At 44.0% G+C, this 24,855-nt stretch overlaps 1 protein-coding gene across 1 annotated transcript in view; it reads right to left on the bottom strand.

The window, feature by feature from the left end:
• Nucleotides 1-24,553, bottom strand: part of itga4 (integrin alpha 4) — a 187,487-nt gene extending 162,934 nt beyond the window's left edge. Inside the window, exons 1-6 of the mRNA XM_028806210.2 lie at nucleotides 24,236-24,553; nucleotides 20,308-20,426; nucleotides 4,664-4,770; nucleotides 4,405-4,534; nucleotides 2,616-2,683; nucleotides 2,206-2,335 (exon numbers count right to left, since the gene is read on the bottom strand). Coding sequence (XP_028662043.2) covers nucleotides 2,206-2,335; nucleotides 2,616-2,683; nucleotides 4,405-4,534; nucleotides 4,664-4,770; nucleotides 20,308-20,426; nucleotides 24,236-24,423 — 742 coding nt within the window. The 5' untranslated portion in view covers nucleotides 24,424-24,553. The remainder of the gene's footprint in view (nucleotides 1-2,205; nucleotides 2,336-2,615; nucleotides 2,684-4,404; nucleotides 4,535-4,663; nucleotides 4,771-20,307; nucleotides 20,427-24,235) is intronic.
• Between the last annotated feature and the right edge of the window lie 302 nt (nucleotides 24,554-24,855).

Raw genomic sequence — 24,855 nt, 5'->3', positions numbered from 1 at the left:
CGCGGATCCATTTGAGCCACACATGCCGGCACCGCGCTTTGCTACATTATTAACAGTTATTTCCTGGAAAGTCGGCGCTCAAAGTAGCCATGAATCATGTTATTCCCACAATGCTGTGCGTTTGACTTGCAGCTCCGCCTCCCAACCCCACCCCGCCTTCTTTGGTCGAGAGCCCTATCGTTAATTCAGACGCGCAGATATTGTGCGAATGACATCTAAAGAATTTCCACTTGGTTATTGATGATAAACCAGAGAATCTAAATTGCTGACTGTACTGATCGGTCATTTTTTTCTTAATGTCATATAATTTCGAGACACTGTTCCCATTTTATGTTGTTTGAAATCATTCAGAAGAATCAATCGAGCTCTCTGTTATTATTTCAACAATTTATGATGCCGTCCTTTCTTCCTGTCTACCCATTTGCAAGGTCGCTATAGTGTAAATAATAAAAATGAAATTGTGAAATTCAATTTGACTAATCTGTTCTGTTTCGTTCCTCCGGCACGTTTATCTAAATCTGTCAGTTTCCAAGTCGCCTGCCTCTTTGTAGCTAAACACGTGCCGATCAAATATAACAGATATTTAACAGACGTAATAGTATTACAGAAATTAACAAAACTTTACAAAATATAAATATATACTAAATGCGATATATGAAAATCAGGGAAATGAACACCAATGTTACAACGCATTGCCAGAAGCGCATGTGCCGTCTTAATTAGCTGACGCGCCTGGTACGGCGATGCTGCGCTAACTGCAATCTGCGAAATTTAGAATTTTTAAAATGAAATTATTTGCCACTGTTTTTAAAGGCGATAAATAAGTCTCTGGACATATATGTAACTCTCTTTTTGCATTTTTGTATATTTTGTTATCTTATCTTGTAATCATTAGACAATTAGACTGGACTGCCAATACTGATTCTCTGTGCAAGAAAGGACAGAGCCGCCTGTACTTCCTTAGAAGACTGGCATCCTTCAACATCTGCAGTAAGATGCTGCAGATGTTCTATCAGATGGTTGTGGCGAGTGCCCTCTTCTACGCAGTGGTGTGCTGGGGAGGCAGCATTAAGAAGAAGGACGCCTCACGCCTGGACAAACTGGTGAGGAAGGCAGGCTCTATTGTTGGCATAGAGCTGGACGGTCTGACATCCGTAGCAGAGCAACGGGCACTCAGCAGGCTCCTATCAATTATGGAGAATCCACTACATCCATTAAACAGTGTCATCTCCAGACAGAGGAGCAGTTTCAGCGACAGACTGCTGTCACTGTCCTGCTCCACTGACAGACTGAGAAGATCATTCCTCCCCCAAACTATGCGACTCTTCAATTCCACCAGAGGGGGTAAACGTTGAACATTATTCAAGTTATTGTCTGTTTTTTTATCTGCATTTTTTATTACTCTTTAATTTAATATTTTTGCTGCTGGAATATGTGAATTTCCCCCTGGGATTAATAAAGTATCTATCTATCTATCTATCTATCTATCTATCTATCTATCTATCTATCTATCTATCTATCTATCTATCTATCATATAGTACCTTTCACTCTATCTATCTATCATATGTTGTAGTCTTAAAAACATTACCCTCCCGCTGTACTCGCAGACGCGCACGCGCAGATTGGATGCGCACGCTGGTCTGTCTATAGTTCAAGTGTTCACTTCGTGACACTGCGTGGTTGCAGAATTCCCCGAAGTTTTCTTCTTTGCCTTTACATATCGACGACGCGGATATTTCCATTTCTGCCTGTATACATTTTCCTCTTTGCCCAGGGTCTGGGCGATTTCTCGCCATGAATTGGCGGACACTTGGCTATCGTTGTGTGAATTTAATGTTGGGTTGAGTATTTGCGGGTAGCCACACTTCACAGAACTGTTCTTGAAAAGCATATGAGTAGCCAGGGCGCACAGAAACGCGCGAGGATTAGCTCGCCAGGACTGATGACGAAATACTGCAAGGTTAAAGTGGCCTTGACGCAATCGCCTCGTCGCCTCATCTTTCATACCGGACCTTCCTGGCTGCATCAGGGACAAGGCAGGATGCAATGAGTGAGGCGTCAGTCCATCATATGGTCACATATCACTAAATCAAAAACAAGCCATGGAGATTGCACCCCTGCTTGAGGTTACCAGACACTGAGCGGTGACTAGCGTGGATTTATCGAAGCGGGTAGAGAGCGGCGTCGGCGGCACGCGTTCTTACCCAGGTAGCTTCCATACGTGACCATGTTGTCGTAATCGTTGTATGCCTTCAAAGAGTTGTTGGATGTTTTATATACCATAACCGACCCTGTCCAGTAATTGGACCCTGGCGCTCCGATAACCATCAGATCCTGAAACAAGAAAAAAGCCAAGTGAGGTAAACGGCAGCTCCTGTCCCAAATACTACCCTGCCACATCACAGCAAGGGGGTCTGCGCTACACAGCTCATGGTGACCCCTTTGTGCAGTGAAAGGTTGGGACGGGCTGTAGATCGGGGTTAGGGTCACAGAACATGACGGGAGTGTTTCGAGAATTGGAAATCCCACAGAGAGTGGAGAAACTGGCAAAGCTGCCATGGCATGTGAGGCCGGAATCAGAAAAAGCTGGAAGGGCCGTTCGGAGAGGCCATACCTCAAACAGGAAGCTTGACATGCCAGCCTGACAGGAGCCGTAATTCTCTCCAAATTTCCGATGGTAATCTAAAACGAATAAAAAAAAGAAAAAATGATAAAAACATTCAACAAATAGTCAATAGAAATATGAAGAACATATGAAGTATTACAAAAAGAGTGTACACGTGCACAGAATGTTTGGGTAAACACAATTATGGGGTGGATGTGAAGGGCACTTTATAAACACAGACAGATATGGAAGGCACTATATAATACACAGATACACAGGAAAGACTATGTCTGTCTATCTGCCAGTTATATAGTGCCTTTCATATCTATCTATCTATCTATCTATCTATCAGTTATATAGTGCCTTTCATATCTATCTATCTATCTATCTATCTATCAGTTATATAGTGCCTTTCCTCTATCTATCTATCTATCTATCTATCTATCTGTCAGTTATATAGTGCCTTTCATATCTATCTATCTATCTATCTATCTATCTATCATATAGTGCCTTTCCTCTATCTATCTATCTATCTATCTATCTATCTATCTATCTATCTATCTATCATATAGTGCCTTTCCTCTATCTATCTATCTATCTATCTATCTATCTATCTATCTATCTATCTATCTATCTATCATATAGTGCCTTTCCTCTATCTATCTATCTATCTATCTATCTATCTATCTATCATATAGTGCCTTTCCTCTATCTATCTATCTATCTATCTATCTATCTATCTATCAGTTATATAGTGCCTTTCCTCTATCTATCTATCTATCTATCTATCTATCTGTCAGTTATATAGTGCCTTTCATATCTATCTATCTATCTATCTATCTATCTATCTATCTATCTATCTATCTATCTGTCAGTTATATAGTGCCTTTCATATCTATCTATCTATCTATCTATCTATCTATCTATCTATCTATCTATCAGTTATATAGTGCCTTTCATATCTATCTATCTATCTATCTATCTATCTATCTATCAGTTATATAGTGCCTTTCATCTATCTATCTATCTATCTATCTATCTATCTATCTATCTATCTATCTATCTGTTGTATAGTGCCTTACATGTCTATCTATCTATCTGTTGTATAGTGCCTTTCATATCTATCTATCTATCTATCTATCTAACTATCTATCTATCTATCTATCTATCTAACTATCTATCATATACTGTGTTCCATATCTATTTATCTCTTAGACTTTCCTAACTCTTTATCTGTCATTTCATGATGACTTTCCCATATTTATATGTAAGATTGTCTTTCCTAGCTGTGTTTTATAGCATCCTCCTACTTGTATGTCTTCAATATAGTGCCTTTCATTTCTCCCTATCTTTTATATAGTGTTTTTCCTACTTATTATATAGCACATTTCAGATTTTTTTTTCAAATGTTTTTTACTCATTCCTCTCTGTCTATTATATAGCACCTTTCACATCCATCAAAGTCGTATACAGTATATTTTCGGTCTCTTATACAGTATAGTGCCTCTCCGGCCTATTTATCAGTCTCTATGGCATGGAGTGGCTCCGCCGTGAGTTTTTTCCCCTGGTGGTGGTGCGCCCCTCAGAGGCCACAAAGTGCACAAGAGGTCTGCATGTCTTCCTGAACCCGTACACCACTTTGACCAATGCACGTTTATGTCCTCGTTTGCGGTGCTATAGCGCCTTTCACAGTAGTATGCTATAGTGAGTGTGTCTCTGAAGCTCTCAAGATGGACTCAGCACATGAATGTTTTTAATTGGGTGAATGTCTGTGGGGACACCCAGGCACAGTGCTTACCTTTGTAACACGGGATCAATGGCCCACCCATCTGAGTCAGATCGGACCGCAGTCTGTAGCAAACGCCATGGGGCAGCTTGTGGTTCTCTCTCTGAGTGTAGAAGATGTTCTTCCAGCGATGGCCGCAAGCCTTGCACAAAATTAAAAGCACAGTAAACCTTCACAGAATGTCTGCTTCCCATTAATTTGCCAGAAAATAAAAGTGTGAGAGAGACAAGGAGGAGGAGAGAAGCAGAAGAGGAAGGAGGGGATTTCTCACCAGAATGTGCCCGTCCTCCGTCAGCCGCCCCGACAGACTCACGCCAAGCCACTGGTTGTCTCTCTCTGCCTGGCAGGTCTTCCCACACGCTGGCTCCCTGCCACTCCCTGCAATGCACATCACAGTTAGATATTCATCACCCATCTGAGTGGTGAGCTTCACCCCCCAGCTCTGATAGTGCCATTCACACACCCTCTGTGATTTTAGCATCACACTGACATTGAGGGACCCCCCACCCTTTGGCCCACCATCAAAGCCTTTATGAATGGTGTGCCACTGGAGATGCCCTTCATTGAAAATGACTTTGAATGTTCCTCGTTTCCTTTTTCTAAAAAAAAATAAATAAATGTGTCGTATATAGCGCCTTTCAGAGGGGCGACCCCTGCAGGGTGACTGGAGACTCAGGACAACTGGCACGGCAGAGGGGGTGGCATTCCTCAGTCAGACAGGCAGACTGATAAGGGCGGGGGGGGGGCTGGTCTGGGCAAATCAGTCTGGTGCCATCATGAGCCCCTCCCCTCCTGCAGCCGCCAGGGTGATTAGAGGGAGAGTGAGAGAGAGTGAGCAAGGGAGTGAGTGACTAAGTGACTAAGTAAGTGAACAAATGACTTAGCAAGTATGTGAGAGTTAGGAGACCTGGGTTCGCTTCCCGGGTCCTCCAAGCGTGGAGTTTGCATGTTCTCCCCGTGTCTGCGTGGGTTTCCTCCCACAGTCCAAAGACATGCAGGTTAGGTGCATTGGCAATCCTAAATTGCCCCTAGTGTGTGCTTGGTGTGTAGGTGTGTGTGTGTGCCCTAGCACCCTGTCCGGGACTGGTTCCTGCCTTGTGCCCTATTTTGGCTGGGATTGGCTCCAGCAGACCCCTGTGAACATGTGTTTGGATTCAGCAGGTTGGAAAATGGATGGATGGATGGATAATTTCTTATATTAGGAATCTGTTAGTTTTCACATGCCCCCTAGGGGTCAGAGTGCAGGGTCAGCCATTGCAGAGCACCCCTGGAGTGACTGGTTCCTGCCTTGTGCCCTGTGTTGGCTAGGATTGGCTCCAGCAGACCCCTGTGACCCTGTGTTCGGATTCAGTGGGTTGGATAATGGATGGATGAAGTATGTGAGAGAGTGAAAATGTGAGAGTGAGTGAGTGACTTAGTAAATTAGCAAAGAGTGTGAGAGTGAGCGAGTGAGTATATAAGTGTGTTAGCAAGCAAAGGATTGAATGATTAAATGAGTAAGTGGCAGAGTGAATATGTGAGTGAGTCAGCTAACAAGGGAGAGAGTGATTAGTGAACAAATGAGTCAGCAATCAGAGTGAGTGTGAGAGTGAGTGAATGGATGAGGTAGCAAATAAGTGTGAGAGCAAATTTATGGGTGAGTAAGTGAGTTAGCAAAGTTGTAACTTAGCAAGAGTGTGAGTGAATAAATAAAAGATTAAGTGTATTAGCAACAAGGGGAGTGAATGACTGTCCAGATATGTGAGAGAGTGAATATGTGAATGAATGAGTGAGAAAGCAAGTTAATCCAACCATCCAGTTTCCAACCCACTGAATCCGAGCACAGGGTCACGCTGGATCCAATCCCAGCCAACACAGGGCACAAGGCAGGAACCAATCCCGGGCAGGGTGCCAACCTACCGCAGGACACCCACACACCAAGCACACACTAGGGCCAATTTAGAATCGCCAATCCACCTAACCTGCATGTCTTTGGACTGTGGGAGGAAACCGGAGCGCCCGGAGGAAACCCACGCAGACACAGGGAGAACATGCAAACTCCACGCAGGGAGGACCCGGGAAGCGAACCCAGGTCTCCAAACTGCGAGGCAGCAGCACTACCCACTGCGCCACCGTACCGCCCAAGCGAGTTAATTAGGAAGAGAGGGAGTGAATCATTGAGTACATAAGTGAGTGAGTGACAAAGTAAAGGAGACAATGAAAATGTGGGTGAGGGAGTGAGTGATTAAGTGAGTAAGTGAAGACATGAGTCAGCAAGTGAGAGAGTGAGTTAATCAATTATCAAATGAGCAAGAGGCCAAGTGACTGAGAGAAAAGGTGTATTAGCAAGGAAGGGAGTGAATGACTGAATGAGTAAGTGACAGCGTGACTATGAGAGTGAGTGAACAAGGGTGTGGGTGATTAAGTGAATAGGCGAACTAAATGAGTGAGTTAACAAATGAGTCATCAAGTCCGAGAGTGAATATGTGAGTGAGTTGCTGAGTTTGCAAATTAGTAAATAAGGGAGATAGTGTGTGAGTCAATAAAAAAGTGAGCGTATTAGGGGAGTGAAAGAATGAGCGAGTGACCAAGTGAGAGAATAAGTGACTAAGTTGTTTGGGGGTTGGCCCCCCTCTCCTCGCCATGCCAAAGCGCACACGTAGTGTTATTAGACATCGAAGAGGTGTGTGTGTGTGTAAGTGTGTATCGTGGTCCACTCTCGTGTCCGGAGCACGCGCGCTTATAATAATAATAATTCTTTGCGCGGCGGCCCTCGGTATCCATAGCACCGCCAGGGTTGAGGGGTTCCGGAGCGCGCGCCACTTGAGTTACATAAACGACACCTCAGAGGGTCCGGAGTGCGCGCGCCCCTCAGTTGATGGGACCCTAGATGGCCGCCTGTGTCACCTAATGGACTAACCGGCTATGACAGTTTATTTTATGTAAACAATGAGTCTCACTATTTGCGGTATCTTGTATTTGGTACGCTGTATTAATAGTAGTGCTTATTAGGAAGGAGCGATATAAGGGAATGCTGCATGGGTTTGTGTACTGCACTGGCACGGTGCCATCCGAGGGGGGAGGGGTAGGTGGTGGTCCCTCGGTTTTCGGACGCAGATTGTTTTTTATCCCCGTGGTTAATTTGCGCCTTACACGCAGTTGCGCTTTGCTGGCCGTCACAGACACACGCGGCCCGCACATTCACACCACACGTGGCACGTCGTCCTCTTTTTGTGGTGATTTCTCAATGCCGTGTACGAGTTTCGGAGTGAAGGGCACTGCTGACGAGTTCATTTTCAGTTCAGTTTCAGTTTGCGCTGTTTGTCCACTAAAATGGGTTTGCGCTTCCCATATAGCAGAAGTCAATCCCCACCCTTTACACCCACCAGCAGGCTGAATTCCTGACTAGACCATGCGTTTTTTTTACCCTGCGCCGCCCTGCTTATGCGGCAGATCGAAATAACACTCCTTACATTAGGCACTATATAATAGAAAGCCCAAGTTACAGATGACTGTCTCGCTTTCAAAATGGGAACCATGTGCTGTCGATGAAGTTCACGCACTATAAAGCGCCTTGTAATGGGGTCATGTGATGTGAGGGCTGTTTGATCGAGGACCAAGTGACAGAGGATGTCACGAGCCAATGAACAGCACATTATAAACAAAAGATGGCATTTACTTGCTCTGTTCAAAAGTCGAAAAAAGCTTCCATAAAACATTCAGTGCAAAATAGCGATGGCTTGAGATGGGGCACCCGGGTGGCGCAGTAATTCGTGTTGCTTCTTCACAGCTTTAGAGTCCCACGTGCACCTGGTCAGTCACCATGTGGACTTATCTGACCTCTCCCACATCCAAACATACCCACCTAGGATTAGTTGGTGATTGGGGCAAGAACAAGTTTGGGAGTGCCCATCAGTGTGCCATGCCAAGGAACTGGCATCCCGTGCATGGATGGGTACTGACTTGAGCCAAGTGCTACACAGGTAGACGCCGACAACCCCCTTTAACTCTTATGGAATCCGTAAAGATGGATCCCTGGGTTAATGCTGAGCACTTCACTTATAAAGAACTTCGAAATGGTGTGCACTAATACTGATTATTGATTATATTAGCCGCTAGAAACAGAGGCTATAATTAATGATGATAAATAAAGAAAAGGTTGTAATTAAGTATTGCTTTAACAAAAGAGTCTCAAACAATCCTCACCATGAAAGGCACTATATAGAATAAAAAGAGCATGTGATTATTAATTTCATTAGCCATTTAAAACATAATAAATAAAAGAAGGATTTCTGTCACATATTGGTTTTAAAAAAGAAGTCTACAACAATGCTCAGTATGAAAGGCGCTATATAGACTAACGAGCGCATCTGATTATTAATTTCATTAGCCATTTAAAACATAATAAATAAAATGAGGATTTCTGTCAGATATTGGTTTACACTGCTTTAAAAAAATTAGTCTCCAGCAGTGTTCACGGTGAAAGGCGCTACAATATATAGAATAGATAGATAGATAGATAGATAGATAGATAGATAGATAGATAGATAGATAGATAGATAGATAGATAGATAGATAGATAGATACTTTATTAATCCCAAGGGGAAATTCAGAGTATGGCTGATTTATTACAACTTTTAGAAATAGTGCTTATTGTATTGTAATTAAGTTTTGTTTTAACGAAGCCGTCTCAAACAATGCTCACTATCAAAAGGCGCCATATAGAATAAACAGTGCAGTTGATTATTCACTTTATTATCCATTAATAAGAGCTATTTCTAATTGATGATAAATGAAGTAACGATTTTGGCTGGCAACTATTGTTATAAAGAGGTTCCAAATAATGCTCGCTATGAAAGGCGCTATATAGATAAAGAACTGCAGCTGATTATTGTTTTTATTAGATTTCTCAAAACAAACTTATTATAAATGGTGATAAATGAAACAAAGGCTGTGGTTAAGATTTGCTTTAACAACGAAGCCACGAACAATGTCACTAAGTCATTGTCCAACTCGCTATATCCTGGGTCACGGGGGTCTGCTGGATCCAATCCCAGCCAACACAGGACACAAGGCAGGAACATTTCCAGGCAGAGCGCCAGTCCATCGCAGGACACACACACACACACACACACCAAGCACACACTAGGGACAATTTAGGATTGCCAATGCACCTAACCTGCATGTCTTTGGGAGGAAGCCGGAGCACCCGGAGTTAACCCACGCAGACACGGGAAGAACATGCGTGGGTAACTGCGTTTCCTAACTGCGAGGCAACAGCGCTACCACTGCGCCACCGTGCCGCTCCTCGAACAATGTTCCCTGTTTAAAGGCATTATATACAAAGAGTGTTACTTATTACTCATTTTTTCGCCATTAAAAACAGGTCTTTATAAAAGCTGATAAATAAAGAAAGAATCTTGACTGACCGATGCTTTTAAAAAAGTCTCAAACAGTGCTCACAATGAAAGGCGCTATATAGAATACAGAGTACGTCTGATTTCTGCTTTTAGTAGCTTTTAGAAACGGAATTTATTCGATCTAATGATAAGTAAAGATTGTAGTTAGGTATTGCTTTAACAACGCAGTCTCAGACAATTCTCAATTTTGAAAGGCACTATATAGAGTAAAGGGTGCAAGTGATTCTTGTTTTTTTTTTTCTTAGCCATTAGAAATAGAGCTTTTTATAAATAGTGATAAACTAAAGATGATGGCTGAGCACTGATTATACAGAAAAATCTCAAACAGTGCCCACTGTGAAAGGCGCTATATGCAATTAAGATTGTACTCAGCCTTTGCTTTTTGTTCGTCACCTGATGACTTGCCTAATTTAAATGAAGATTCTGCTTTTGCAGTCACATCCATTTTCAACAGTCACTTAATGCAGTCTGCGGTGGGCTGGCGCCCTGCCCGGGGTTTGTTCTTGCCTTGCGCCCTGTGCTGGCTGGGATTGGCTCCAGCTGACCCCCGTGACCCTGTGTCATCTGAATAGAACGCCAGTCCGTTGCTGCTGCACTTTTGGCCTGCCATTTCGCCGAATGCGCACGTGCCAGGGGGTCATGCAAATCCCACAAGGACAATGACTTAGGCTTAGGATTTGATCCCAGGGCACTAACCTCTGCGCCATCCTATCTCTACGCCCGTCCTGTTAATTAGCCTTTTGATCTAAGAACTCGCGCTCACTAATGAAGGCGCTATATGAACTCAAAAGCCGGCTGTTTGTCCAGGCTAATAAAGACTGGCATTCTGAGGATAACAACGTCCGGCTCCAGCAGACCTGCCGACCCCCAAATGAGGAGACGCCCACCTGCAGAGTGCCCTTTGATCGGCGGCTCGTAAGTCGGTTGGAGTCCCCCTGGCGGCACTTTTGACTCCTCCGATTTGATGAGCCTGTAAGCCGAGGACTGGGGGTCCTGGATGGGGGGTTTGGAGGGGGTTGGGCTCATTTGTCTACAGACCACCAGACCACGCTTGCCCGCCAAACCATCTCCATTAGAGGACGACGCCACTCTGCCTGCCTGCCCGCCCGCCCGCATGCCGATGTGACGACTCAGACGAGTTGTCACTTTCACACCGGATCGCTAATGACCATTTAAAGGCGCAGGGAATCCAAACCGGCGCGAGCTCAGTGACAAAAGGACACGAAGCCCCCCCTGAGGTCGTGTCAAAACGCCCGACAATTGACTGTCACGCAACAGGAAGTGCACATTGGGTGGGGATATCTCAGAGTTTATTATATAGCACCTTTCACAGAGCGCGCCTTATAACGGATGACGCAAACAGCGAATAAGAGACGAGCAAACGCGACAGTCCAGCCAATAGGCACTCAGATGCCCCAATGAGAACCTCAAAGGGAGCGCCAGTTGTTCAGTAACACAAGCAGGTCAGGGGTAGACAAAACTTTTGACCTTTGTATATAGCGCCTTTCCGTCATGCCAAACATCCAACAGCGATCGAGAGAACAGAGAGACTGCAATGAGGAATAAACTTGTGACCCTCTTATTATATAGTGCCTTTCCATAATGAAAAACAGCAAAAGGCGCTCTGTAAAATGTGCAAAGAGTCTGTGACGGGAGCTGAGCTTGGGAGTCTCTCTAAAATAAAACAGCATGCAAAGGCGCTATAAAAATGTGCAAAGAGGCTGCAAGAACAAACTAAACACGTGGCTTTGAAATTGTAATTGTAATTTGTAATTTAATAAAGAAGGTATTATACAACTTGCGCAGAGAGTCTGTGATGGCGGATAAACCTTCTTATTAAATATTGTGATTTTTGATGATGAAAAAAAACAATGGCGCTATATAAAATGTACAGAATCTGTAGAGACAACTACATTTGTGACTTTTTAATTGTGTGTGGCAACTTTTAAATATTGAAAATCCATTAAAGACACTATACACGATGTGCAGCAAGTATGTCGCTGGAGCTGAATATGCTCTCTTGTAATTCTGTATAGTGCCTTTCCAAAATAAAAAAAAATTAAAATCCAAAGGCGCTATACAGACTGTACAAAGAGTCTGTGAGGACAACTAAACTCGTGGCCTTGTAATTGTATATAGTGACTGGTGATGACGAAAACACCAAAAGGTGCTGCAGAGATCAGGGCAAGTGTACATCTAAACTTGTAAATTTATATAGCGCCTTTTCAAAATGAAAACCAGCTAAAGATGTTACACAAAGTGTGCAGAGACGCTGTGAAGGAGGTTAAACCTGTGACCTTATAATTACATATAGTGCCTTTTCATAATAAAAAGCGAAAGGCGCTATACAAAATGTGCAGGGAACTAAACTTCTAACCTTTTCCTTTTATATAGCGCCTTTTCAAAATGAACACCAACGTGTGCAGAGAGTCTGCTATGGTGGATTCCCTTAACACAGAGTAGCAAATCAAAAGCAGATCTCAGTGTGCGTGTCCGGTGTGTGTGCCTGGGCCACGACTCGCGTGACGCTTTCGGAACTGAATGTGCTGACGGCCGTGGCCTGGCGCTTCCTTTGGTGCCACCCGCTGACACCCTCTCAACAAACTGCGACCCTCAGATTCCTCTCCACGTTTTTAATCGACCGTGAAAAGAGGAAGATGAGGGGCGGCGTACAGCAGCCTGACCTAATGGGCAGGGGGCTCATTTTATAGAGCGCCTTTCATAGGCACCCGTGGGTCTGACGGTATTAGTACAGACAGCAGGACTGGAATATGCTAATGCGATTTCATTAATTTATTCTTTCATTCATTAATGATGAATAATGAATCACAAGTAGAACTATTATTTATTAATTGCCATTATCAATTCACCCAGTTATTAGGAAAACACCGTTCTTTTACTCGTTAGAGTTCGCAATTCATTAAAAAGTCAGTGTGTACATTAATAATATGAACACCACAATGATAATATTCATTAATAGCGATTAACAATTATTCAAACAATTCCTTCATTATGATTATCAATCAATTAAACAATCAATCAATTTAATCCGTAGTAATATCAAAAACAAAATATTAATTGAAAACAATTATCTATCAGTCAGTCACCAAATTATTATTAATAATAAGAAAAATACAATTATAATAATGCTATAAATTTGTAAGGATTATCAACTAAATAATGAACTAATCATTAATTTATATTTAAAACAGTAATGAGATTTTTCATTAATAACAATTATTTGTTAATTCGTTATTAGAAAAACTCAATAATGCTATTTATTAGGAATATCAATCAATTTCAATACTAGGAAAACACAAAAATATTAGTTAATAATGGTTAACAGTCAAGTAATTAATTCTTCGTTAATGATTAAAAAACAATGCTACTCTTTAATAACAATAATGGATTATTTAAAAACAACAATAATTGTATTCATTAGGATTATTAATCAATCCATCAATTTAATCATTATTACTATGAATAGTAATATTAGTTAATAACGATATGAATTAACTAACTCTTCACTAATTACTAAAACACAATAATGTTATTTATTATGATTATTAACCTTAATACTATGAAAAACGCAATGATATTAATTAATATTGGTTTTCAATCAATTAACTAATTAACTATTAACTATTTTAAAAACACAATATTATGAATTAAAAACAATTATCAATTAATCAATGAATTATTCAAAAAACATTTTTTCATTATGATTATCAATCAATCATTTAATGAATAATAGAATGAAAACTACATTAAAAATATGCATTAATAACAATTAATAATCAATCAAAAATGTATTCTTTCATTTATATATGTTTAATATTTTCATTAGAATTATTGATCATTAAATCAATCAATTTAATCATTAATTTGACAAACTCAACAATATAATTAAAACAATACTTATTAGAAAAAACAATATTATTTATTATTAATAAATCAATCAATTCATTAATTTATTAGAAAAATACAATTGCATTATCAATAAATTGGACAATTAATGATTAATAAGAAAAACAACATTATTAAGTTTGTAATGGCTATCGAGTACTAATTACTTCCTTAATGAATTCTTTTCTCTTTAATGATAATCCTATTATTCTCTGGTTTCCTGCAGCTGTCTCACTTATTAAGGGTTCCCAGCGTCTATGCTCACAGTGCTGGGCACAGGGCAGGACTATCCAGTCTAAGCTGCCACTACATTGTATGCCCAGTTCCCATAGGGCTTTGCTTCAGATTTACACGAGTCTGTCACGAATGTGCGCCTCCTACAGGGCACTGAAGGAGTGGCAGTCCAGCACTTCTGGGGTGCAAATTTTCATCTCCTACACAAGTGCCCTTAGAAATGCCCCCCAGTGCACCTCAGAAGTGCCCATAAAAGAGGGCTGCTGTTGAGCTGCTGCTGTTGTATTTTCTGCAGTGCCCTCTACTGGAGCACCAAGGCAGTGACAGTGCACCAGAGGTCAGCTCTGCTCTCTTACCCTGACCCTGCATGTCTTTACCCACACAGCCACAGGGAGAGACGGGCAAAGCCCACATGAATGCCAACGAGGTGTGGGATTTAAACCCAGGACTCTGAAGCCGAAGAACAGAAACACTAAGTCCTGTGCCACTTGCCATCTCAGTAGCCATAAAGCTGAGCCTTGACCCATTCTGAACGAGTCGCTATACTGGACTGCTGTCTGACCCACTAACTCAGTTTGATTGATTTTATTCGTGTATAGCGCCCCTCACTGACAGCAGCTTCCGTCATTGCTATGGATCTACAGATTCAACAGCAGGCCCAGTGTCTACTCCTGTTTACAGACACATCAGCTTCACTTATCAGTGAGAGAGACCCATTAAATAGACAAGAGAGTGCCCACCCCGATGACCGCAGGTGCTTCACAGCGATGCCCACCATATCAGCAAAGAGAAGGCCGGGCTTTTCTGATTTTTTTTTTTAGTGTCCCAGAGCACCAAACTTCAATATAAGAATTACTCCATCATCATAATGGATCTACCACCCCAGGTGGTCCACAGAGGGTCTCCTTCACATGAGGGGTCCTCAGCCTTTCTGTATTGTGACCCACCTAACTCCCCTCATGTATTTTTTACACCCCTCCTGACTACATACAATAACTCAAGCAGCTTTTAGTCACCTGGATGGATTAGCGTGGGCACACCTTTCATGATTTTCCTTTTTTTGTGTTTTTTAAACACAGCCCTCCATTTTTATAGCACCTTTCAGTTAGGAACAGCACCTCAGAGTTACACATACACATTACAAAAGCTGACATATATTTTTCACAGTTGGAGCAGACACACTCAGGGTGGGACTCTGAATCTGCACCCTTAAGGTGTTATATAGCGCCTTAACTAAGTGTACATTTGCAATGCAAATTCTGCCAACTTTCTTTTCCAACAGGCGGTTAACATCATTTTAACAGTTTTGCCGAATCACAGACAGAAAATGAACCAGCACTCTTAATGTCTTATATAGCGCATTTCAGTGGTTAACACCACCTTAAGGATGTTTGCATTTCCATTATGACTTCTTTTTCTGTCTCCTCATTGACAGATAAAGCACAGCAAGGCTACGTCTCCCATTCAGGGTGGCACCAGTGCCGGCCCCACCATTAAGCCTAGGGTGCATATCATAAGGTGAGGGGAAACCCAACCATACAGGTTAGCTACCAAACAGTCAGTTGGCACACTAAGAAGTTTGGCCTAGGGCACAAAATAACTTAGCAATGGCACATGAATGTTTGAATTGGCATCCTTGTGGTGCACAGTCTAGTAGATTAGCCCCTATGCCACACAGTGTAATCCCTCAAGTTTTTGCCACTGAATATTCTTTGTATCCTCACTGACATGTGGATGCCAGTCTGACAATTCACAATCTGCTTATGTCACCCTCACCCGAAGTGCCAGTCTGGCACCTCCCCCTCTCCTCTTTCCACCCTCATCTGGCACCACGACGTACCTGGTGTATTTCTTTAAAAGGATTCAAGCAGGTGAGCTCCCCAAGCGAACCAACCAGATGGGCGCAAACCACTAGGTGAACACAGGGAAAACATGCCAGCCCTACACAGATGGTGACTCTGAAGCTGCGGGAAAGCCCTGATTAATCCCTGTGCCACCATGCCAGTGCATCCTCAACCTTGGTGACAAAGGATGAATGACAAAATAGTCAAACCAAACACTGTCATATCCAAGTTGAGCTGCAGATGAGCAGGTCGCAGCTGGAGTGAGACTGGCACGGGAAAAACTGGCACACAACGCTTTTGATGTTTGAATAACAAGCCTCTTGTTTGAGATGGTTGTGCTGCCCAAACCTCGCCATCTTGCAGTTTAGCAGGTGCACCGAATGAATGGACGAGTGTCTGAGTCATGGCACGTGCTGCTCTTTCTGGCTCCTTCATGCTGAGAAATTACTGGGCACCTGTTTTAAAAATGGGAACAGTGGAAGACTCCAGATGGGCCATACAGTGGCCACAACCAGGTGGCACACTTCAGTATCAGGTAGACACAACCACAGATGTTAAATAAATGGCACTGCTCTACTCGAAACCCACCACACTGGCATAACACCCAAGGGGGTCAAGGGTAGTATGAATGAGCGCCCCCTACAGGGCACCAAGGGAATTCCAGTACCAGAGAATTGAGTTTGTGCCACTGCTGCTCCATATTCAGAAGTGTCTATTTTGAATAAGCGCCCCCTACAGGGCACAAAGGGAGTGACAGTACAGAACTAAAGCAGCCACTGCTTTGGATTCAGAGGAGCTCAAGGTGAATGGTCACCTCCTCCATGTCACAAAGATGGGGACAATACACCTGGACTGGACTACAGCTGATGGCTTGCTGCCCCAGTTCCTTTGAAGGCCAGTGTTGAGTGCCTCCTACAGGTCAACCATAGAAAGTGACCGTACAAGAGGACTGACACAGGACCACTGATACACAATATTCAGTGGTGTCTCGTATGAATGAGCACCCCCTGTAGGACACCAAGGGAGTGACAGTGTTATTTATAGAAGAGGACTAAAGCTGCTAATCCCTGCTGGGGATTGAGGGGGTCAGAGAGGGAGTAATGTGGGGGGTTTCCAGTGTTAATGAGCGCCACCTATAGGTCAACCACAGACAGTGGCAACAGAACCGAACTGAAGTAGGAATGGGAGCCCCCCCCTACAGGGCACAAATGGAACTACAGTACACTACTGAACTAAACAGTGCCTGCTTTGGACTCAGAGGAGCACAATGTGAATGGTCACCCTCTACAGGTCACAAAAATAGGGACAATACACCTGGACTGGACTAAAGCTGATGGCTTGCTGCCCCAGTTCCTTTGAAGGCCAGTGTGGGTTTGGTTGAGCGCCTCCTACAGCTGACCCACAGGGGGGCCATTGCGGCTCCATATTCAGTGCTGTCTAACATGAGTGGGAGCCCCCAACAGGACACTAAGGGAGTGACAGTACAAAAGGCCTGATGCCATATAGCAGTGGGTAAGGGAACTGGTGAGGATGGGCGCTTCCTACAAGTGAGACACAGGAGGAGACACTACAAGAAAAATGGGCACAGAGGAATCAATGTGGTGTGGACGGGCAAGTGTATTATGAATGGGCACCAAGAGAGTGACAACCCACTAGGACAGGACTGGAAAGGACTAAAGCTGCTGGCTTGCTGCACCAATTCCAACACACTGGATGAGTGCCACGTACAGGTCAACCAAGGTAGGACCACTGATGCTCCATATTCCGTGGTATCTCATATGTATGGACATCAAGGGAGTCACAGTGTTCTAGGAGAGGACTAAAGCTGCCAGCCGCTGCACCAAGCCCAGCTAGGTATTGTGGGGGACAGCAGAGGGGGGTAACGTGTGTGACTGGGGGTTTAGGGTCCAGTGTTGATGAGCGCCATCTACAGGTGAACCACAGAAAGCAGCAACAGAAGAGAACTGAAGCAGAGCCGCAGCAATGCCATATTCAGTGATGTCTAGTATAAACGGGAGCCCCCTAGTGGATGCAAAGGGAGTGACAGCCACTGCTTTGGCTTCAAGGGTGTTTAATATAAATGGTCACCCCCTACAGGTCATAAAGAAGGTGACAATACATTTGCAAAGGACTAAAGCTAATGACTTGCTGCACCAATTACTTTGGAGGGCAGTGTGGTTGAGATGAGTGCCACCTACAGGTCAACTATAGGTAGCAACCGTAAAAGAGGACTGTCGTAGGACCGCTGATACTCCTTATTCCGTGGTGTCTCGTATGAATGAGAGCTCCCTGTGAGGACTAAAGCTGCTAGTTGGTGCACTTAGCCCAGCAGGGGATTTGGTGTGGGGGGGGGGGGGGTGGGAGTGGTTTGGGGGGGTTGAATGAGCAAGGAATCAAAGTGTGAGTTGAGGGTCCAGTGTAGATGAGCCCCACCTAGAGGTGAACCACAGAAAGTGGCAACAGAAGAGAAATGAAGTAGAACCACGGATGCGCCATAGTCAGTGATGTCTAGTCGGAATGGGAGCCCCCTACAGGGCGCAAAGGGAACTACAGTACTGAACAAAAATTCAGAAGAGTTTGATATGAATGGTGATCCCCGCAAGGGTTGGGGCACAAAGTTGGTAACTGTACACCAGGACTGGACTAAAGCTGCTGCCAGCTGCAGCAATTACTTGGGCCATACAAGTATTGTCACATGACACTAGGGACAATATAAAGGAGGCATAGCAAACAGTGCCACCTTGTGGTTAGAGTTGTGTAAGGCAGCATTGTGCTTAACGCTTTCTGACCAGAAACATACAAAAGAGGCCGTGTGGTCATTTAAATGCAAGGCGCTCTATCAAGTATCGATGACTGGGGTCCACCCCGGTGGTGTCACTCCATCCTGACGCTGAACTAGATGTTACTCTTCTTTGTGGACACTCTCCACGGGAGGGTGTCAGAGAGGCAGGATCTAAATGAGTCAGGCCTGTAATGGCTGTGTGACCCTCAGCTGGACCCCCACCTATGAAGAAACTGTGAAGTGTGCTCATTGTGAAAGGCGCTATATGACCCATCAAGCTCGCGGGTTAAGCCTACACTCAACACAAGAAACTCTCTCAACTAGTTGGTGGTCTGTAATTGCACAATTATTGAAACAGATGTAGGCCCCTCCATGCAGATCCTTAGAAGTGTGCTCACCGTGAAAGGCGCTATATGAAACAACAGGCTGGCCAGTTCAGTTTGTGCCCCTGACTCACTGAGTGACACCAGCCAAGTCATGCAGCACTGAGCCCAACTGGGGATTGGGGGGGGGGGGTCTGTAATGATACTGTGTGCTGCCAAAGAAGAGACACTGAAGTACATTCACCACCAAAGGCACTATATAAAACAACAAGATGGAAGTTTAAGCCCACATTTATAACTCATTTAATGACCAAGGTCATTTATAACTGTGTCATTTATAACACATTTATAACTCATTTATTGACCAAGGTATATAAATAGATAAATAATTAATTACACAATTCAGAAATGGCTGGACCCCGCTTATGAAGACCTTTGAAAGTGCACTGCATGGACTGCAAGATGGAGGCCCAAAGAAATTCAGTCAACCAGCTGGCAGTCTGTAATGGTACAATTATGGGTTCCGTGTAGATGAGTGCCTCCTATGGGTGCACCACAGCAAGTGACCATACAAGGTGACCGAAGCAGACCCACAGCTGCTCCATTACTCTGTAGTGTCCATTGTGAATGGAAGTCCCCAAAAGGGTGCTAAGGGAGTGACAATGACACTGGACAGGACAACAGCTGCTGCGGCTCCGGTCCAGAACTGTCCAGCGTTGGTGGGCACCTCCTGTACTGTAGGTGGTGCACTACAAGAGTGTCCAGAACATTCTATAAGACTTACACTTCAGAAGGCCAGGGAGCATTTATGGGTCCCCTACTCCCCTAAAATGGAATAGACAGCTGGGATGGCCATACTGGCATTTTATTTATTTAAGTGTGGGCACATACACAAGTGTACCCCGTGGTTTGGTGCCTGTCTTACATCTGATGCTACTGAACTACAGATTGAGAGGGGGTCCAGAAAAATGACTTGACAGATGGATGGATGGATGGATGGCATTGCACTGCTTTAGTATTAAACGTTCACACCATCCTTGATCTTCAAGGCACATTAATCAATACTGAGATGCCAGCTGGAATCCTTCTTTAAATAAGAATATCAAATATCAGGGACAGCAGAGAATGACCACCTCAGTCTATCTCTCCATTTTCTGACTGGAAAAAAACACAAGCAAGGAACCAACACTGGACTGGACACCCACCTACAACAGCATCGTTTAGTGTCACCATCAACTGAACCCTAACACTCTGAAACATAGGAGAGAACCCCCCAGATTTGAACCCGAGTCCCTAAAGCTTTGAAGCAGCAGAGCACCCACAGTGGAGCTCATTAACTCTGTAGTGTCACACGGGGGACACAGAACTATGTGCAGATGAAGACATCAGTGAAACACCAAACAGAAATAAAGAGCAGGAGGTCTCACCAAATGGGAGCTGCTCACAGGACCCCGAGATGTCCATGATGCTGCACTTATAGATAGCTCCGGGATTCACAATGGAGGCATTGAAGGTGGAGTTGGCCAGAGGAGCTCCCACCAGGACCCTGAAAGACAAGCAAGAAAGAAAAACTGAAATCCATGATGGAGTCCGATTGAGGAGCACACAGCAAGAGCAACGTAAACATATCAGTTGTCAGTCTGTCTGTTCTGTGAAGGTGGAAACCAACGCAGGAAGGGATGTCAGTCCATCATGAGGACCAGCCAAGGAAGTGGTCTTTATTGTGTATAGCGCCTTTCACAGAGGATGTTATGGCAAAGTGCTAAAAAGACCAAGTGTGAGGTTAAAGCCACAGGAGGGTAAAGACATTCATCCATCCATCCATCCATTTTCCAACCCGCTGAATCCGAACACAGGGTCACGGGGGTCTGCTGGAGCCAATCCCAGCCAACACAGGGCACAAGGCAGGGAACCAATCCCGGGCAGGGTGCCAACCCACCGCAGGACACACACAAACACACCCACACACCAAGCACACACTAGAGCCAATTTAGAATCACCAATCCACCTAACCTGCATGTCTTTGGACTGTGGGAGGAAACTGGAGCGCCCGGAGGAAACCCACGCAGACACGGGGAGAACATGCAAACTCCACGCACGGAGGACCCGGAAAGTGAACCCGGGAAAGACATTCATAGCTGTCATTAATTTCTATAGCGTCTGTCATGTCTATCTCTGAATTCATTTTTATATAGTGCCTTCCATATCTATCTATCTATCTATCTATCTATCTATTATATAATTTGCCTTTCATTTCTATCTATATATCTATTTATTATATAGTGCCTTTCACATCAATCTAACGATTGCATAGTGTCTTTCACACTAGTAGATACATACATATATAGTTGTGAAAAGTACTATATAGTGTAATATATTATTAGATGTATAGATGTGAATGATTAATAATGATATGTGTTATTTATCTAGATAGATAGATAGATAGATAGATAGATAGATAGATAGATAGATAGATAGATAGATAGATAGATAGATGTGAAAGGCACTATATAATAGATAGATAGATAGATAGATAGATAGATAGATAGATAGATAGATAGATAGATAGATAGATAGATAGATAGATAGATAGATAGGAAAGGCACTATATGATAGATAGATAGATAGATAGATAGATAGATAGATAGATAGATAGATAGATAGATAGATAGATAGATAGATAGATAGATAGATAGATAGATGTGAAATACACTGTGCTGTATAATAGATCAAATTAATTTGTAAATATACGTATATATAAGTCCGGTTCCATTTTTTTTTTTTTTTTTTTTTGCTTTTCCAATTGGAAGCCAGGCAGGTGAAGTGACTTCCTCAGGGTCACACAGTGTCAATACTGGGATCTGAACCCACAGCCTCAGAGTCTGAAGTGCAATGCCTTTACCATACCCTGAATTATTAATTTATCAATCCATTATTTATTGATATTTAACTAATTGCCATCACTTTTTAAACTTGATTCCTACTCCAAAGACCTGTTGCGCGGTTCTTTCCTGCCTTGCTCCTGTTGCTCGCTCGGATAGGCTTCACCTTCCCTGCGACACTGCCTTGGATAAGTTCTAAAACTGGATCGAACTAGCGTTTACAAAATTCAAATGTGTTGCCACTAATAGTTCCCTTTTTTATATAATTTCATTTTTATATTCTACTTGGTTTGAGTTCTTCATTACAATGAATAAATTCCAACTCAGTAACACTTGCCGCGCTACGCTCCAGTCGGATCCGACGCTTCATATTCGGCCAGTTTCCCGGCTCACGCCCTACGCGCATGTGCAGTGTAAAGTTCTGTCTTAGTGAACGGGAGCGCAGTCTATTTTTATATGATGTAGTGGAGTTACGGAGTCCATTCACAATACGCTATTATGTGTACACGCAATACTTCCTGTCAGTCTTCGGGAAAAAAATCATCTGGGAATACTGAAACTCTGTAGGCTATTTTTCTGGGTATTTCCTGAGCACGTATCCCCGATGAAATTGTTTTAACTCAGCTTCTTGCGTTAATTTTCTTTCAGTGCACACAAAGTGTACAAAGGTTTAAATGTGCAGTCGGTCATTGGGCGCGTGTGTTGTTTGTACCTTGTGAACCCCACCGGGAGAGTCCCGGTTAGATCTAACAACCGACCTCGTTTACTTTATGTCTTTTACATTTACTTATTTGGCTGCTGCCTTTATCCAAAGCAACTTACAACATTTATGATACAATTGGTTCCATTTCTTTTGGTTTTCCAACTGAAGCACAGACAGGTATATGTGACTTGCTCAGGGTCACACCGTGTCAGTAGCGGCATTTGAACCCACAGCCTCAGGGTTTGAAGTCCGCTACACCACATTACCCTCGTATCCTTACGGTGTTTTCAAAATAACCGTTTAGATGGTCGACCTTAAAGTGGCGTAGTGTTTATAGCAGCTGCATTGTTAAGATATTTGGTGTATTATTTAACGAGGCTTCTTAAACGCTCGTTTTTGGCTTAATTTACTTAATTAAACAGTCGAGCTTAAGGTCTGGTGTAATATTTAACATGGCTTTTTTAAACCGTCGACCTTGAGGAGGCGTAGTGTTTAGCGCAACGGCTTTGTTAAACGGTCGACCTTACGGTAGCGCAGTGTTTAGAGCAGCTGCCTTGTTAAACGGCTGATCTACTGTAGTAGTTAACGCGGTTTCCTTAAACGGTCACCCTTAGGCTGGCGGAAAGTTTAATGTGGCCGTCTTGTTAAACGGAGGATCGTACGGTGGCGCAGTGTTTAGTTGCAGTGGACCTTAAGTTGGATCAGAGTTTAGCACTGCTTCCTTGTACGTTTAAAATCACTCCAGCCACTGCCTGCATGAAGTCTGTATGGTCTCGCAGTGCTAATTTGTCTTCATCATAAGCTTAGGGTGGTGCAGCGTTTAGGGCAACTGCCTTGTTAAACAGTCGATCTTACAGATGACGCAGTGTTTAGCGCAGTTTCCTTAAACGATCCACCCAGTGCCGGTGCTAGGTTATTTTATGCTCTATAGGCCAAGCTTATCAGTGTGCCAACCGACTGTTTGGTACCTCACCCGTGTGGCTGGGCAACCTTATGACCTCCGCCTTAGGTGAATGCCCAATTTGCCTTAATGGTGGCGCCAGCCCTGGGTCTATAGATAGATCGATAGTTCGACTTATGGTGGCACTTATGGTGGCACAGTGTTTAAAGCAGTTGTCTTGATAAAAGATCTGGAGTGGTATTTGACGTGCCGTCTTTAAATAGTCGACGTAAGGGTGGCGCAGTGTTTAGCGCAACTGACTAATTGAATAGTCGACTTTAAGGTGGCCCAGTGTTTAGAGCCATTGCCTTGTTAAATGGTTGATCTCGTGTAGCATTTAACGCAGAGTTTAGTCCGTCTGTTTTGTCAGTTTAACCTCCCTCTAGTCACCGCCTGCATGGAGTCTGCATGTTCTCCCTGTGCACATGTGTCTTGGTCTCCGAATTCTCCGGCTCCTCCCTGTTAAACACGTGCTTCTATAAGCCGAGACGGCGCTGTGGGAACGGCGTGGACCGGCGAGCCCGTTAAATTCTGTCCGGCAGCTTTTGCGGATGGCTGACCGTTCTCTCGTCTTTCCAGCCCCCCGCCTGTGTTTCTAGACGCTGCTGCGCGGGTTCAAGTCACAACTTACCAGATGTCGGCCGATCCCTGGCCAGCTCGGGTCTTCCCGTTACTCTCAACATTCATTGCGTGAATTCTGCGGGTGTTCACATTGTGCTTGTGGCGCGTTATCTGGAATACTGATGAGACCCGTTTACATTGGCAGCCCCCCACCTCCCCGTCCCATCCCCGTTATCCCTCCTATAGCGCAATGAATTTGCCCCCCTTACCACTTTCCAGTGCCGTGTCGATGCAGCAGCAGCGAGTACCCAAACAGAGATCCGTGGGGTCCATGAAAGTCCACGGAGTGGTTCACGTCCACATTGTAACACCAGGAGTAGCGCAGCAAACAGCAGACGCACGCCAGCCTCCAGATGCCACCGCATCCCCAGACTTCGCCAAACTTTCTCAGCTCCATGGTACCCCGGTGGTGGGCGTCCGATGCCCTCAAAAGCCTAGTTCCGCTCGGATGCGCTCCGCTCGCTGCCCCCCTGCCCTCGCCCTCGCCAGCCCGGCACGTTCTTAACTTTTCTTTGCTCTCTCGCCGCACTTTTTGGCAGCGATACAGGCGGCGTTTGTGGTGAGTCCTGTGGGGGAGGAGGGCGAGCGGAGGCGGGGAGTTGGGTGGGGAGGGAGGGGGGGGGGGGGGGTGAGAAAAGCCATTTCCTCTCTTCGCTCCGTTCCTCGAGTTGTGTTTATTGCAAAAAAATAAAAAATAAAAAATAAATAAACCTCAAGAAAAATCTCATCTGATAAAAATGATGCGAGCGTTAAAGGCGGCGAGCGCGAGAAAGAAGATCGATGGCGTGTGACATCCAGTAGTAAAAAAAAAAAGTTACAAGACAAAGGG

This window comes from Erpetoichthys calabaricus, chromosome 8 (genome assembly GCF_900747795.2).
Source record: "Erpetoichthys calabaricus chromosome 8, fErpCal1.3, whole genome shotgun sequence".
In the NCBI taxonomy this organism is placed as follows: Eukaryota; Metazoa; Chordata; class Cladistia; order Polypteriformes; family Polypteridae; genus Erpetoichthys; species Erpetoichthys calabaricus.
The sequence above is the reverse complement of the archived record's forward strand: the minus strand, read 5'-3'. Positions and strand labels throughout refer to the sequence as shown.